Source organism: Ascaphus truei, chromosome 2 (assembly GCF_040206685.1).
Source record: "Ascaphus truei isolate aAscTru1 chromosome 2, aAscTru1.hap1, whole genome shotgun sequence".
Taxonomy (NCBI): Eukaryota; Metazoa; Chordata; class Amphibia; order Anura; family Ascaphidae; genus Ascaphus; species Ascaphus truei.
This window is the reverse complement of record NC_134484.1, coordinates 447,156,776-447,170,764: the sequence shown is the minus strand read 5'-3', so window position 1 is coordinate 447,170,764 and position 13,989 is coordinate 447,156,776. Positions and strand designations below refer to the sequence as shown.

Below are 13,989 nucleotides of genomic sequence, written 5' to 3'. Positions count from 1 at the left end.
TTGGCAATAGCACTGTAGCGGGGCACTCATTTCCAGTAATAACCGACTGTCCCCAGAAAAGCATGTACCTGTTCTGTGTCTGAGGGATCGGCCACTGCACAGTGGGCTCTACTTCAGCCGGTTCAGGCTTGAGCTGCCCCCTGTCCACCCTGTGTGCTAAGTACAGGACCTTGGCCATGCCAAGCTAAAACCTAGTAGGCTTCAGGGTTAAACAATCTTCCTGGATCCAGTCTAGTACCGGGGAGCAGATGCTTGTGGGTCCTGCCATATACCCCAAATGATCCTCCCAGGAGCTACTGAAAACTGCTAGATTATCCAGGTAGGCTTAGGCATATTCCGGTATCCCCTCCAGCAATCTATTGACCAGGCGCTGGAAGGTAACCAGAGCATTCTACATCCCGAATGGCATTACCAAAAACTCGTACAGTAAATGCCACTTGGGTGATGAATGTTGACTTCTACTGTGCTTCCAGGATCAACGGAATCTGCCAAAGGGCCTTGCTCAAATCAATGGTGGTCAGATACCTACTGTACAGTAGCATCCACGAGCTCATCTAGGAGCACATCCATGCGGGTCATCGGATAGGCATCTGTGCCTGTCTGGGCATTTAACTGCTGGTAGTTCACATACAACCTAATGGTACCATCGTTTTTAGGTACTAGGACTATTGATGAAGCCCAGGGACTCTGGGACTAGGAGATCACCCCTAGAGCTAACATACACTCAATCTCCACCTTAATACTCTGCTTGACTTCTGCGAAGACCCGGTAGGGATTCTTGCAGAGGGGCCGCTGATCCCAGTGTTGACTGGATGATCAACAAGATGCTGTAGATTCTGACCAGCTTGTCTGTAAACCGACCCTTGTACCTCCTTAGCAATTCTCTTGCCTGCTTCCGTTGTGGATATGATCCCCACCTGCTACACTGAGCCTCTCTTTCGGGCTTCTCCAAGGAGATCGGGCAGAGCCTGGCTCGCCTGATCTCCCACTGGGCTACATACAGCCATCGTCACCGGCCCACATGAATGATATGCTATCAGCTATCAGTCTTATGTTGTAAAATGTGCAGATTATTTTTTTGTTTGGGAACATGTCTAATCGTTAACAATTGATACATCTACAGTGGTTTAAAACACTAGTGCATACCAATCAGTACAATATGGGTAATCCTACATACAGTGATGTCAACTAAAATTACTGTATAATCAAGTCACTTAAGTGACCATAGAACCTTTGTTTAGGCCTGTCAATTGGTATATATATTTTGAAAACCAAAATAATTATTCTTATACTAATGTATGTTAATGACACAGTTTAATGCTTAATTTATTGTGTCCATTTTAACATTGTTGAGTTTTGGAGTTATGTGTTTAACGTGTCGGATCACTTAGGCATAGTGATTTTTTTAATGTTAGTCATAATTATTTAAAGATCACTTAATGGCTTCCTATTGTTGCAGGTCAGATGTGGGCAGACCGACCCCCTGTGAAGAGAAATTACCTCCATCAGCAGTGTCCATATGGCTTAAGGTTGAGCTCTTTATGTGGACCATCTCCTGCCCTTTTGGCAGCCTTGGCATGGTTAGACAGCTTTGCTTCATCTTCCGTTTGTCAGCCCATCTTTTCTTTAACATGTCAGTGGTTCTGACAGCATGACCTACACTGCTTATGGACTCCAGGATGTTGCTTCAGATTCCATTTTCCTCAGAAGTGGATGTGCGATAACAGATCTCACAAAATAACTTGGCAGTTATCCACTATTACAGAGAAGTAGAACTGCGGAGCACTACTAGTGTGCAACAAAGTATGAGAGGTGATCAAGAGGGGACTCCAATAAAAATATAAATTTAGTAGATCACGTGACCACAGAGAGGAAAAAAAACACACCTATGCTTTTCATGCACACTGCACTTTATCAAGGTGAGTTACCCCTATGATAACACCTTGAGCTATATGTTATACTTTTCAGCAACTATTATTTGGGAGATGTTTATTGTGCCATTTTTGTTTTGTTTTTCCAAACTTTTTTATTGTATTTTTCAAGACATGGACATCGATGATATATCAAGTCAATTCATATAGGATTGCCAAACATCCTATTTTCCTTAACAATACAAAGAGTCAGAAACCTAGATTATGGATAAACTATGTGGTTTCACAGTGTCTATAAGTTGCTAAGATGCAAGTGCACTCCCTTAATTTAACTTAGGGGGTTCGACTTTTCCTTATTCAAACCCATTTAATCCATGAGAAAAGGGATAGCCGGAGATAAGGATAGAAAGAGAAAGAGGAAAGGGGAGAGTGGGAGGGAAAGAGGGGAACCTCAAAGGGGAAGGGGGTGGGCGGGACAAGGAGGAGATGGCTCATAACCCCCCCCCATCTCCTCCCCCCCAACCCGTGCCACATCGCACTGGACCTTTCCACTATCACCCTGGGAGTCTCTTCTTTGTGTATAGATTCTCTACTATTCTTAGTTCTCAGTCCATTGGTCCCACACCTTATGATATTATTCCACTTTTTGGCTGAGAAGAGCTGAGAGTTGCTCCATGAGCTTCACCTCATTAATTCTTCTAATTACTGTGCGTTTTGATGGGGCTTTAATTTGTTTCCACGCCGCCACTATAGAGCAGCGGGCCGCGGTAAGGATGAATGAGACAAGTTTACTTTGGGAGGTTTGAAGATCTTCAATAGGCCTGGCAAGAAGAAAGGACAGCGGGTCCATTCACACCCCCACTCCTAGAAAGTCCTGAATCAACTCCCGGATCATGTTCCAGAATTTCTGGATTTCAGGACAGGACCACCAGATGTGGACCAAATCTCCCCTCTGGCCACATCCCCTCCAGCAGAGGTCCGACGCCCCAGGGAAAATCTGGCTCAGCCTACTCGGGTTAAGTACCAGTGAAATAGGATTTTGTAAATGTTTTCTTTTGTTGTAGTACACACTGATATTTTTGCTGCTGCTTCCCAAAAATCCTCCCAGTCGTCTCTATCTATATCCACGTTGAGGTCTTCTGCCCATTTTATCATATAGTTATGGTTGGCGGCCGCTGCTGACGATGCTATCCCCGAATATATTTCTGAAATCAAACTCCTCTGGTATAAACCTTTTCAGCACAGCGTTTCAAACTTTGTTAGTTTTGGGAAGTTTGACGTTTGAGAGATCGTTGTTAGAAAGTGTCTGATCTGAAGGAAGCTGAATACCGGAAGATTCTGGGTTAAGTATTTCTTCTGAATATCTTGATATGACAGGATCACTCCTTTATCCACCATATCTGCTACTGTTTTAATGTTTAAATCTTTAAATTTTTTGAAGTCTTTTTGAGAGCACCCCGGTGGGAACTCTGGGTTTCCAAATATTGGGGTTAGTAAGGATGGGGAGGAGGACAGATTGTATTTTTCTTTACTTTTAGACCATATCTTCCAGGTACACCTCATTGCACCAAGGCCAGGCTCGCCCAGCAGCATCTCTCCTCCTCCTTTCTGAGACCAAAGTATCGATGAAAGGGTGAGAGGGGCCATATGAGAAGACTCAATCTCCAACCAGCAGCAAGACGCTGGATTGTTGATCCACATTACTGCTTGTTTTAATTGGGCCGCGTAGAAATATTTAATTATATCTGGGACACCCAAGCCTCCACATTCCCTTGGTTCTAGCATTATTGATCTAGCTACCCTTGGCCTCTTCTTGTTCCATATAAATTGGAAGATCCAATTTTGGATATTTTTAAGTTCTAAAAGAGGGACATGAATCGGTAGTCTGGAAATGATACAGAAGCCTCTGCAGAATATTCATTTTTACTGATGCTATCCTACCTAGCCAAGATATCTGGTAATCATTCCATCTCTGAAGGTTTTTTTTAATTTTTGTGAAAAGGGGCGGAAGTTACTTTTGTATAGGGATTGGTAGGTGTTCGTTATTCGGATTCCCAGATATTTGATATCTGAAGAACTCCACTTGTAATTGAAGTTGGTTTGTAACAATTTAACTTTTGGGGCCGAAAGAGTTAAGTTCAGGGCCTCTGACTTATCGTTATTGATTTTATACACTGAGATTTTTCCAAATTTGTCTAATTGGGATTGTAGATTCGGAAGGGATGTCAGAGGGCTGGCCAACGTTAATTTTAAATCATCTGCGAATAGGGAGATTTTATAGTGTGTCCCTCCAATTTCAATTCCTTTTACATTTATATAATCTCTAATTGTTGCTGCAAGGGGTTCTATCGACAATTCAAAGAGAAGCGGAGACAACGGGCAGCCCTGCCTTGTGCCATTGTTAATTTTTATGGGACTTGAGTCTCCTCCTGGGAGTTTAACATATGCCGTGGGCGTCTTGTAAAGGGCTCGGACACCCTACAAGAATGGGCCGCTAAATCCAAATTTAATCATAGTTTGGTCTAAAAAAGCCTTCTTTATTCGGTCGAATGCTTTTTCTGCATCAAGACTTAGAAGAATGGCCTTAGCTCCTGTAAGGTGTACATAGTCGATAATATTTATAATCTTTCGAGCATTATCAGAGGCCTGTCTTCCAGAGACAAAACCCACCTGATCTATATGGATCAAACTCGGTAGAATTGGGTTCAGCCTATTTGCCAGAATTTTGCTATAAATCTTTAGGTCTGAATTAAGAAGGGAAATAGGCCGATAACTACCACATTGAAGTGGGTCTCTACCCTCCTTATGTATAATAGCCAAATTGGCCATGGACATAGATGTAGGGATATCCCCACCTTCCAGGAATGAGTTAAAGACCTCGAGCATAAACAGGGACAGCACCGTCTTAAATTTATTGTGCCATTTTTTTAATGTGTTGATCTATCTTAGGCACCATTAGACATTATTCTTCCAATAAGATATCTACTTCCTGTGTACTACATCACTTTGAAAGGAGATTCTGGACTTTATGATATTCATATAGGCATTTTGCACAGAGCTTTTGTTGTGTCTGGGCACAAGACCCCCTTGGCCTTTGTTTTTCCAGTTATCCACTATGCCACTATATGAGGAGATCATGTTCCTCAGCTGGGAACCTCACAATCCTAATCCTGCCTGCCTGCCTAGAAGGACCACTATCTGCTGACTGGGACATCATACTTACCCAGCCTAGGTATGGAATGTGCGCAACGGTCTATATTGAACTTCTATTTATACTGTATTTGAACTTGTTTGTGACGTAGCGCACATGCACATTAAATAAAACCAAAGTGCATGCATGCAAACATATTCCTAGCACATGGGTTGTATTAAATGCTAAAGAGCATATGCTTCTGTATCGAGGATGCAATAAATGTTATTCAGCATGTGCAGAACTGTGGTTTGACGCGTATGTGCGTTAGTAGATGTTAATGCGTAGCTTGGATTTAACATGTTTAACACCCAGACGTGCACAACCACTTTAACTTACTGCTAAGCGTATGCTAATCAGGAATCTAACGGATTTGTTTTTGCATTACTGTAAATTAGCTTGGTGCATCTCCATTAAAGTCCGGGAAGCTAACGTCTGTTAACTATTTAGGTGACATTAGTTTCCCTGACTTAACGGAGCAATGCGGATTTTCCCCTAAGTATCTTAAGAAAGCGGTGTGGAGTCTGGCCTGAGAGAGCCCCAACTTTTGAAAACAATATTTGTGAAAGCTTGGCAAAAATATTAAAGTTTTAAATAGGGGGATAGTTAATGAGGTTTCCCAGCTGCAACACAGAGGCAAAAGCATTAGAAATTAATTGAACCAGATTTATGAAGAGATAAATTAATTTTCTTTAATAATTATAAATGTCCTTTTTTTTGTACTAGATTTGCTTCCAAATAAATGTACAGTATGCCTTTCAAATGTTTCTTTGTTTTTTTTTAACGGACCTCAGTGCGATTGACCACTTTGGAACATATTTAATGAGGCAGTAAGTTAATTCGAACTTTCTCATTACAACTATAACAAGTAATGGAAAACATGCCCCTTATTCCCAACGCATGAGTGCAGTAGTTATCTGTAGAACAGTTCCTACTAGTATAGTAAAGACTACAATTGGTTTGTGAATTAGGCCCTTATTGTTTTGAAGCAATAGAAGTGAAGTGGAGCAAAAGTGCACTGCAACTGGAGAAGTACTTAGAAAAAATATATTGGGCAAACTCCAAAATAAAATAGAGGGTATTTAATGAGTAAACTCACAGATGGATGAGTATGACAACCGCACCAAACGTGTTTCATCCCGCAGGACTTTATCAAGGTATATAGTCAAACACATACCTTCTTCCAGATATAGCCCACAATTTGCGACAAAAGTCCGCAGTGCCGCACCACGCATGCGCACCAGTGCCGCGTCGCACAGTCAAGACATAACACCATGCCCCACCACTCTACCTTGGACATGGAGTGGTGTCAGAAGTGCGCGCTCGCAACCAAGCTGGAACGCATGCCGCACATGCGCACCAGTGCCGCGTCGCACAGTTATGACAACACACCATGCCCCACCAATGGAACTTGGACATGGAGTGACGTCTCAAGTGCGCGCCCACATCCAAGCTGGAACGCATGCCAGAGCAGTCAATGCATGGCTAAAGACGGAAAATACATAAAAACAACAAAAACTTTATTAACAAAAACAAATTGCAAACAACAATATATAATAAAAAATATTAAAAGAATTAACTGAAAAGGTAAATGAATAGAAGTGAAGTGGAGCAAAAGTGCACTGCAACTGGAGAAGTACTTAGAAAAAATATATTGGGCAAACTCCAAAATAAAATAGAGGGTATTTAATGAGTAAACTCACAGATGGATGAGCATGACAACCGCACCAAACGCGTTTCATCCCGCAGGACTTTATCAAGGTGTATAGTCAAACACATACCTTCTTCCAGATATAGCCCACAATTTGCGCCAAAAGTCCGCAGTGCCGCATCGCGCATGCGCACCAGTGCCGCGTCGCACAGTCAAGACATAACACCATGCCCCACCACTCTACCTTGGACATGGAGTGGCGTCAGAAGTGCGCGCTCGCAACCAAGCTGGAACGCATGCCGCACATGCGCACCAGTGCCGCGTCGCACAGCTATGACAACACACCATGCTCCACCAACGGAACTTGGACATGGAGTGACGTCTCAAGTGCGCGCCCACATCCAAGCAGGAACGCATGCCAGAGCAGTCAATCCATGGCTAAAGACGGAAAATACATAAAAACAACAAAAACTTTATTAACAAAAACAAATTGCAAACAACAATATATAATAAAAAATATTAAAAGAATTAACTGAAAAGGTAAATGAAAAAAGAAAGCAAAAGAGAAAAAAGTTAAAATATTAACCTAATGATAAATAAAGAACAATAGATGCACAGAAGGCATGTTGACAATCACAGTCACAACTGGTCATAACAGAATAAATACACTTTTAGTCATCATTCAGAAGAAATAATAAGCAAATGTATAATATATGAATAATGGCACAAGTATAGTGTCTGTGATTGTCATATAGTCATATTTCATCAATATAGAAACACAGAATACAAAAATGAAAAATGAATACATATATATAGTAATAACAAATATGAATACATATATATATATATATATATATATATATATATATATATATATATATATATATAAAATGATAAATCAATTAAGTAAATAGTTGAATATTAGTATGCATAACCCTGTATAATTTCTATATAACAAAGATATATGCAGAAATTTGTTATAGATTGCAACAGGCATAAGATATAATATTTAGGATACTACAAAAATGTATTGATTAAAATAGAATAGTCTAAACATTTTATATGAATAATAATAAATGTAATAAATCTTTACAAGAACAGAATGACAACGAGTAATAGTGATGAGCAAATATCAAATATTTACAGAAAATGGGAAAGGTCCCATTCAATGTTCATACCGTGAGGCACCCTGGTCTTCAATGTAAAGATCCAGAATGCCTCACGTTGGTCCAACCTTTGGACTCTATTACCCCCCCCCCCCCCCCCTAGGCAGTGGAGAGATCAGTTCTATACCTTGAAATCTAAAATTATGTAAGCCACCATGGGGACAATGGGTAAAATGTTTGGGAACAGGATGATTAAGATCCCCCTTAGATATCAACCGCAAGTGTTCCATAATGCAGACTTTTAAGTTCCTAATGGTTCTTCCCACATATTGACTACCACACCCGCAAGTGATGAGGTAGACAACAAATGAAGATTTGCAATTAATAAACAATTTAATTTTGTAAGTCCTTCCGGTTTGACTGGAAAGAAAGCTATCTGATTGAGACATATTGATGCAAATTTTGCAAGAACTACACGGGAAAGAACCATTAGGAAGTGTATTGATTTTTGATGGTACTGAGGAAAAAAGGCTGGGAGATAAAGAACTAGCTATCGTCTTGGCTTTCTTATAAACAACATTAGGGCCAGAGGCTATATATGGCTTCAAGGCGGGGTCCAGAGAGAGTATTGGCCAATGTTTCTTTAGAATCTTTTTTATCTGTTCGGCCTGAGCACTGAATGAAGTGATAAACAATGATGAATTATTCATTGAAATATCCCTTTTGGAGCGGTGAAACAAATCCGCTCTATCGATAGTGGAAACCTCCTGTATGGATTTATGTAGATCCTCTGGGTTATAACCACGTTGTACAAAACGATCATAAAGATCTTTGACTTGAATCTCAAAGTCATCTTTATTTGAACAGTTACGTCGCAGACGAATAAATTGTCCTTTAGGTATTCCTTTAATAAGAGCACGGGGATGACAGCTGTTGGCACGTAAAAAGGTGTTGCGAGAATTTATTTTCCGAAATATATCCGATTGAATCACCATATTAATATCAATGTATAAATGAAGATCTAGATAGTGAATGTGATGATGATTGTACAAAAAAGTGAAGTGAAGATTATAATCATTAATATTTAAAGTGTGTATAAAAGATAAAAGTGTAGAAACATCACCCTCCCAAATCAAGATAAGATCATCTATAAAACGTTTATAGAAGAAAATGTGCTCCCTAAAACTGTTCCCCTCTCCAAACACGTGGAACGACTCCCACCAACCCATAAAAAGGTTGGCATAGGAAGGGGCAAAGCTTGTTCCCATTGCTGTTCCACGCGTTTGGAGATAGTGAACCCCATCAAAAAGAAAAAAATTGTGAGTAAGTAGAAAACGAATGGAATCCAATAAAAAGGTGGTTTGTGCTGGTGAAATGTCAGTGCGTGAAAGAAAATAGCGAACAGCTGTCAACCCATGCTCGTGTAGGATCATGGTGTACAAGGATGTCACATCCAGTGTGACCCAGATCATATTACGTTTCCACGAAATTTGATTGATATGTTTCAGGAGGTCCCCACTATCCAAAATGAAGGACGGTAAAGCTCTCACTAAGGGTTGTAAAAACCAATCTACGTAACGTGAGACACCATCCCCCAAAGATCCTATACTAGATATTATGGGTCACCCAGGAGGGGAGACCAGTGATTTATGAATCTTTGGGAGATGGTGAAACACTGCCGTGATCGGAGTAGCATTAAACAAAAATTGCTCATCTTCACCCAATGATGTCCAAAATATAGAATCTGATGCTTCATATTCGGACAATCCAAGTCACTCAGTCTCATTCTTTTCAGAACAAGGGAGGAATTATCAGTATCAGGACAAACCTAAAGAACAGCGCCAACAAGGTGCTAGACCCTGTTATGATCAGCCTACAAGAAACACGGAGGGTTTTGATGAGGGGCCCTCCACTAGCTATTTGTCAAAAAACGAAAGGTGACGAGAAGGGGGAAGAGGAAATCAAGGAAAAGGTTCTCCACAGAAACGGAAAAAGAACTTTTGAATGGGGTTATCAATATATCTAATATTGAACTTTCTTCAGACGCACTTTCTCTCCTTAATAAAGGACTTAAGTTCGCTCCAGAATGTAAATTTGATATTTTTGGTACAGTAATTGACCTACATAAATTCATACGTAAATACACCCTAAAGTTCTATGATGCTAAGAATTCCAAATCTATAGAGTCTAGTATCCCTTTATTGAGTTCAGAGTCTTTGAATGTTGACCCTGATAACCCTTACTTCTCTTTCAGAGAGCATTGCACTATCCATGATCTGGAGGAACTGGGGGGCACAATGGTAGAAGATTATGATGCTGATAACTTCTTGGGTAGAAAGGAGTCAGGTCTTAAGAGAAGATCATTGTTCTTTCCTAAATGTGTTAAGGGTAAATTCCTCTCCACATTCGAGAGTTTAGTGGAGAGGGACCTTGCCCTACTTGATAGAGGTTTTACCTTTGATTCCCCACATCGCGCCCACTATAAAGATAATCTCACTGATGGTGAAGTCAAGGCGCTTGATGATTTAAAAAGGAATAAGAATCTCATAATCAAGAATGCTGACAAAGGGGGAGCTGTGGTAGTGCAGTATAGGGATGACTATCAGAGGGAAGCCCTTAGACAACTCTGTGATACTTCTTCCTATTTTGCTCAATTGCTCAATTGCTTCTACACTCCAGGATTGCACGCAGAGGAACCACCATCCGGCTTCGGCGCTCCAGACCTCAGTATACCCCCAGGGCAGGTAATGGGCATTAGCTCTTATCTTATTACCTGAGACCCCTATGGGAATGTTTATGCTTTAAGTGGGGTGTGCATTATTGACCATCTTTGCGGTAGTCAGGCAGACTGACCGCTAGGTCTTTATTTTTGCCCCCCCTTATATGATTATGGTATATATGTGAGCTTATGGATTGAATACTGTGTTCCTACTTTTGGATTATTTCTCTCAACTATCAAGATGCCTGTGTGTACACACGGTTATTGAGCATTGCTCTACCAACTTTCCTTATTGTTTTGATAATGTACAATATGCCTTTAAAATGCTCCCTCCAGTATTATGTTTAATGAGATTTCACACACTTCTATTTCAAAACTGTTTTATTGACTGTAATTGAATTTAACATATTTGCTGAAAATCCACTCTTTTTGAGCAGCATTAACATTTATTCAAATTTAATTTGATTCCCGAATCACCACACTTTCAAACTCAGCATAACGTTTCAGTAAGGGTTCGTAGATCTAGAGAAAAAAAAAGGATTCCAAATGAAATGTACAGTAATTGTTAGCTTATTTTGCATTTGTAATATTTCCTTTTAAAGTACAGTAGTAATACCCCCCCCCCCCTTCTCCAGAAGCCTGTGTGAGACTAACTCTGATAATGTTAGTATCCTGCCTCTGAGCATTTCCTGTGCACTGGGATCTGGGGAGACATCCATTTCCCCCACCTGGACACTTAATTATATATATATAGGAGTATATATATATATATATATATATATATATATATATATATATATATATATATATAGCAACTGTAAATATTCCTGTATATTCATTTGCATGTCTTAGACAGGTCTGCAACCCTGTCTTTCACTTTCACCTTTCACAAGGTTGCAGACCTGTCTAAGACATGCAAATGAATATACAGGAATATTTACAGTTGCTTTATGCTTTACTGTGGATTGTTTTAGTCACTTTTTTTACCCACCATAACCTTAATAAGTATATATATACTTCACACAACTATATATATATATAGTTGTGTGAAAAAGAAAGTACACCCTCTTTGAATGCTATGGTTTTACATATCAGGACAATAACAATCATCTGTTCCTTAGCAGGTCTTACAATTAGGTAAATACAACCTCAGATGAACAACAACACGACATACACTGGCGACACACTTTATTCGAGCTTGGCTAGTCCCACGAATTCGGGTATACCCGGGTGTATTGAGGTTTGTGACTGTTTTCTGCCCGAGTGCATTGAGTTATTTTCCAAGCAGGGATTGAAGCATTTTATTCCCGCTGGCTGCAATACTGCACAGTATATATATATAAACTGCATTACAATTCATGAATTTATGCCATCTGGTAGACACGCGAAGCATTGCAGCCTATTAAATCCTAATCATTATCATTTAACAGATCAGCCGCCCATCAGCCAGGCATGAACCCAGGCTGGGAAGGCAAATGCAACTGGGCTTGTCAGAGGTTAGGAGTGGCGCATTCCAGGTATCTGCCAGGTACATACCAGGTATTTGCTCAAATAAAGTGTGTCGGTGCAGTATTACACCGTGTCATGATTTATTTAACAAATTAAAGCCAAAATGGAGAAGCCATGTGTGAAAAACTAAGTACACCTTATGATTCAATAGCTTGTGGAACCACCTTTAGCAACAATAACTTGAAGTAATCGTTTTCTATATGACTTTATCAGTCTCTCACATCGTTGTGGAAGAATTTTGGCTCACTCTTCTTTACAACGTTGCTTCAGTTCATTGAGGTTTATGGGCATTTGTTTATGCACAGCTCTCTTAGGGTCCAGCCACAGCATTTCAATCGGGTTGAGGTCTGGACTTTGACTGGGCCATTGCAACACCTTGATTCTTTTCTTTTTCAGCCTTTCTGTTGTAGATTTGCTGGTGTGCTTGGGATCATTGTCCTGTTGCATGACCCAATTTCGGCCAAGCTTTAGCTGTCGGACAGATGGCCTCACATTTGACTCTAGAATACTTTGGTATACAGAGGAGTTCATGGTTGACTCAATGACTGCAAAGTTGCCAGGTCCTGTGGCTGAAAAACAAGCCAAAATCATCACCCCTACACCACCGTGCTTGACAGTTGGTATGAGGTGTTTGTGCTGATATGCTGTGTTTGGCTTTCGCCAAACGTGGCGCTGTGCATTATGGCCAAACATCTCCACCTTGGTCTCGTCTGTCTAAAGGACATTGTTCCAGAAGTCTTGTGGTTTGTTCAGATGCAACTTTGCAAACCTAAGCCGTGCTGCCATGTTCTTTTTAGAGAGAAGAGGCTTTCTCCTGGCAACACTTCCAAACAAACCATGCTTGTTCAGTCTTTTTCTAATTGTACTGTCATGAACTTTAACATGTAACATGTAACATGCTAACTGAGGTCTGTAGAGTCTGAGATGTAACTCTTGTTTTTTTTTTGCAATTTCTCTGAGCATTGCACTGACATTGGTCTGACCTTGGGGTGAATTTGCTGGGACGTCCACTCCTGGTAAGATTGGCAACTGTCTTGAATGTTTTCCACTTTTAAATAATCTTTCTCACTGTAGAATGATGGACTTTAAATTGTTTGGAAATGGCCTTATAACCCTTCCCAGATTGATGGGCAGCAACAATTGCATCTCTAAGATAATTGCTGATGTCTTTCCTCTTTGGCATTGTGTTAACACACACCTGAATGCTCCAGACCAGCAAACTGCTAAAACTTCGGCTTTTATAGAGGTGGTCACACTTGCTGATGATCAATTAATCAAGGGCATTTGATTAGCAGCACTTGTCTGCTACTTAGCATCTTAATTCCTATGGAAGCAGTAAGGGTGTACTTAGTTTTTCACACATTGCTTCTCCATTTTGGCTTTATTTTTGTTAAATAAATCATGACAGTGTAATATGTCATGTGTTGTTGTTCATCTGAGGTTGTATTGATCTAATTTTAAGACCTGCTAAGGAACAGATGATTGTTATTGTGTCCTGATTCTTGTATAAAAACCATAGAATTCAAAGAGGGTGTACTTTCTTTTTCACACAACTGTATATACAGGCATACCCTGCATTAATGTACGCAATGGGTCCAGAGCATGTATGTAAAGCGAAAATGTACTTAAAGTGAAGCACTAACTTATTTCCACTTATCGATGCATGTACTGTACTGCAATCGTCATATACGTGCATAACTGATGGAAATAACGCATTTGTAACAGGCTCTATAGTATTCCCGCTTGCGCACAGCTTCGGTACAGGTAGGGAGCTGGTATTGCTGTTCAGGACGTGCTGACAGGCGCATGCGCGAGCTGCCGTTTGCCTATTGGACGATATGTCCTTACTCGCGAGTGTACTTAAAGTGGGTGTCCTTAAAGCGGGGTATGCCTGTATATGTAAAAAAATGATTGCTGCCTTTATTATCCTCAATAAAATATCT

The 13,989-nt window shown here is 40.3% G+C and overlaps 1 protein-coding gene across 1 annotated transcript in view; it reads right to left on the bottom strand.

Moving 5' to 3' along the window:
- Positions 1 to 10,900: 10,900 nt before the first annotated feature.
- XYLB (xylulokinase) overlaps positions 10,901 to 13,989 on the bottom strand; it is a 195,360-nt gene continuing 192,271 nt past the window's right edge. Inside the window, exon 19 of the mRNA XM_075589153.1 lies at positions 10,901 to 11,059. Coding sequence (XP_075445268.1) covers positions 10,994 to 11,059 — 66 coding nt within the window. The 3' untranslated portion in view covers positions 10,901 to 10,993. The remainder of the gene's footprint in view (positions 11,060 to 13,989) is intronic.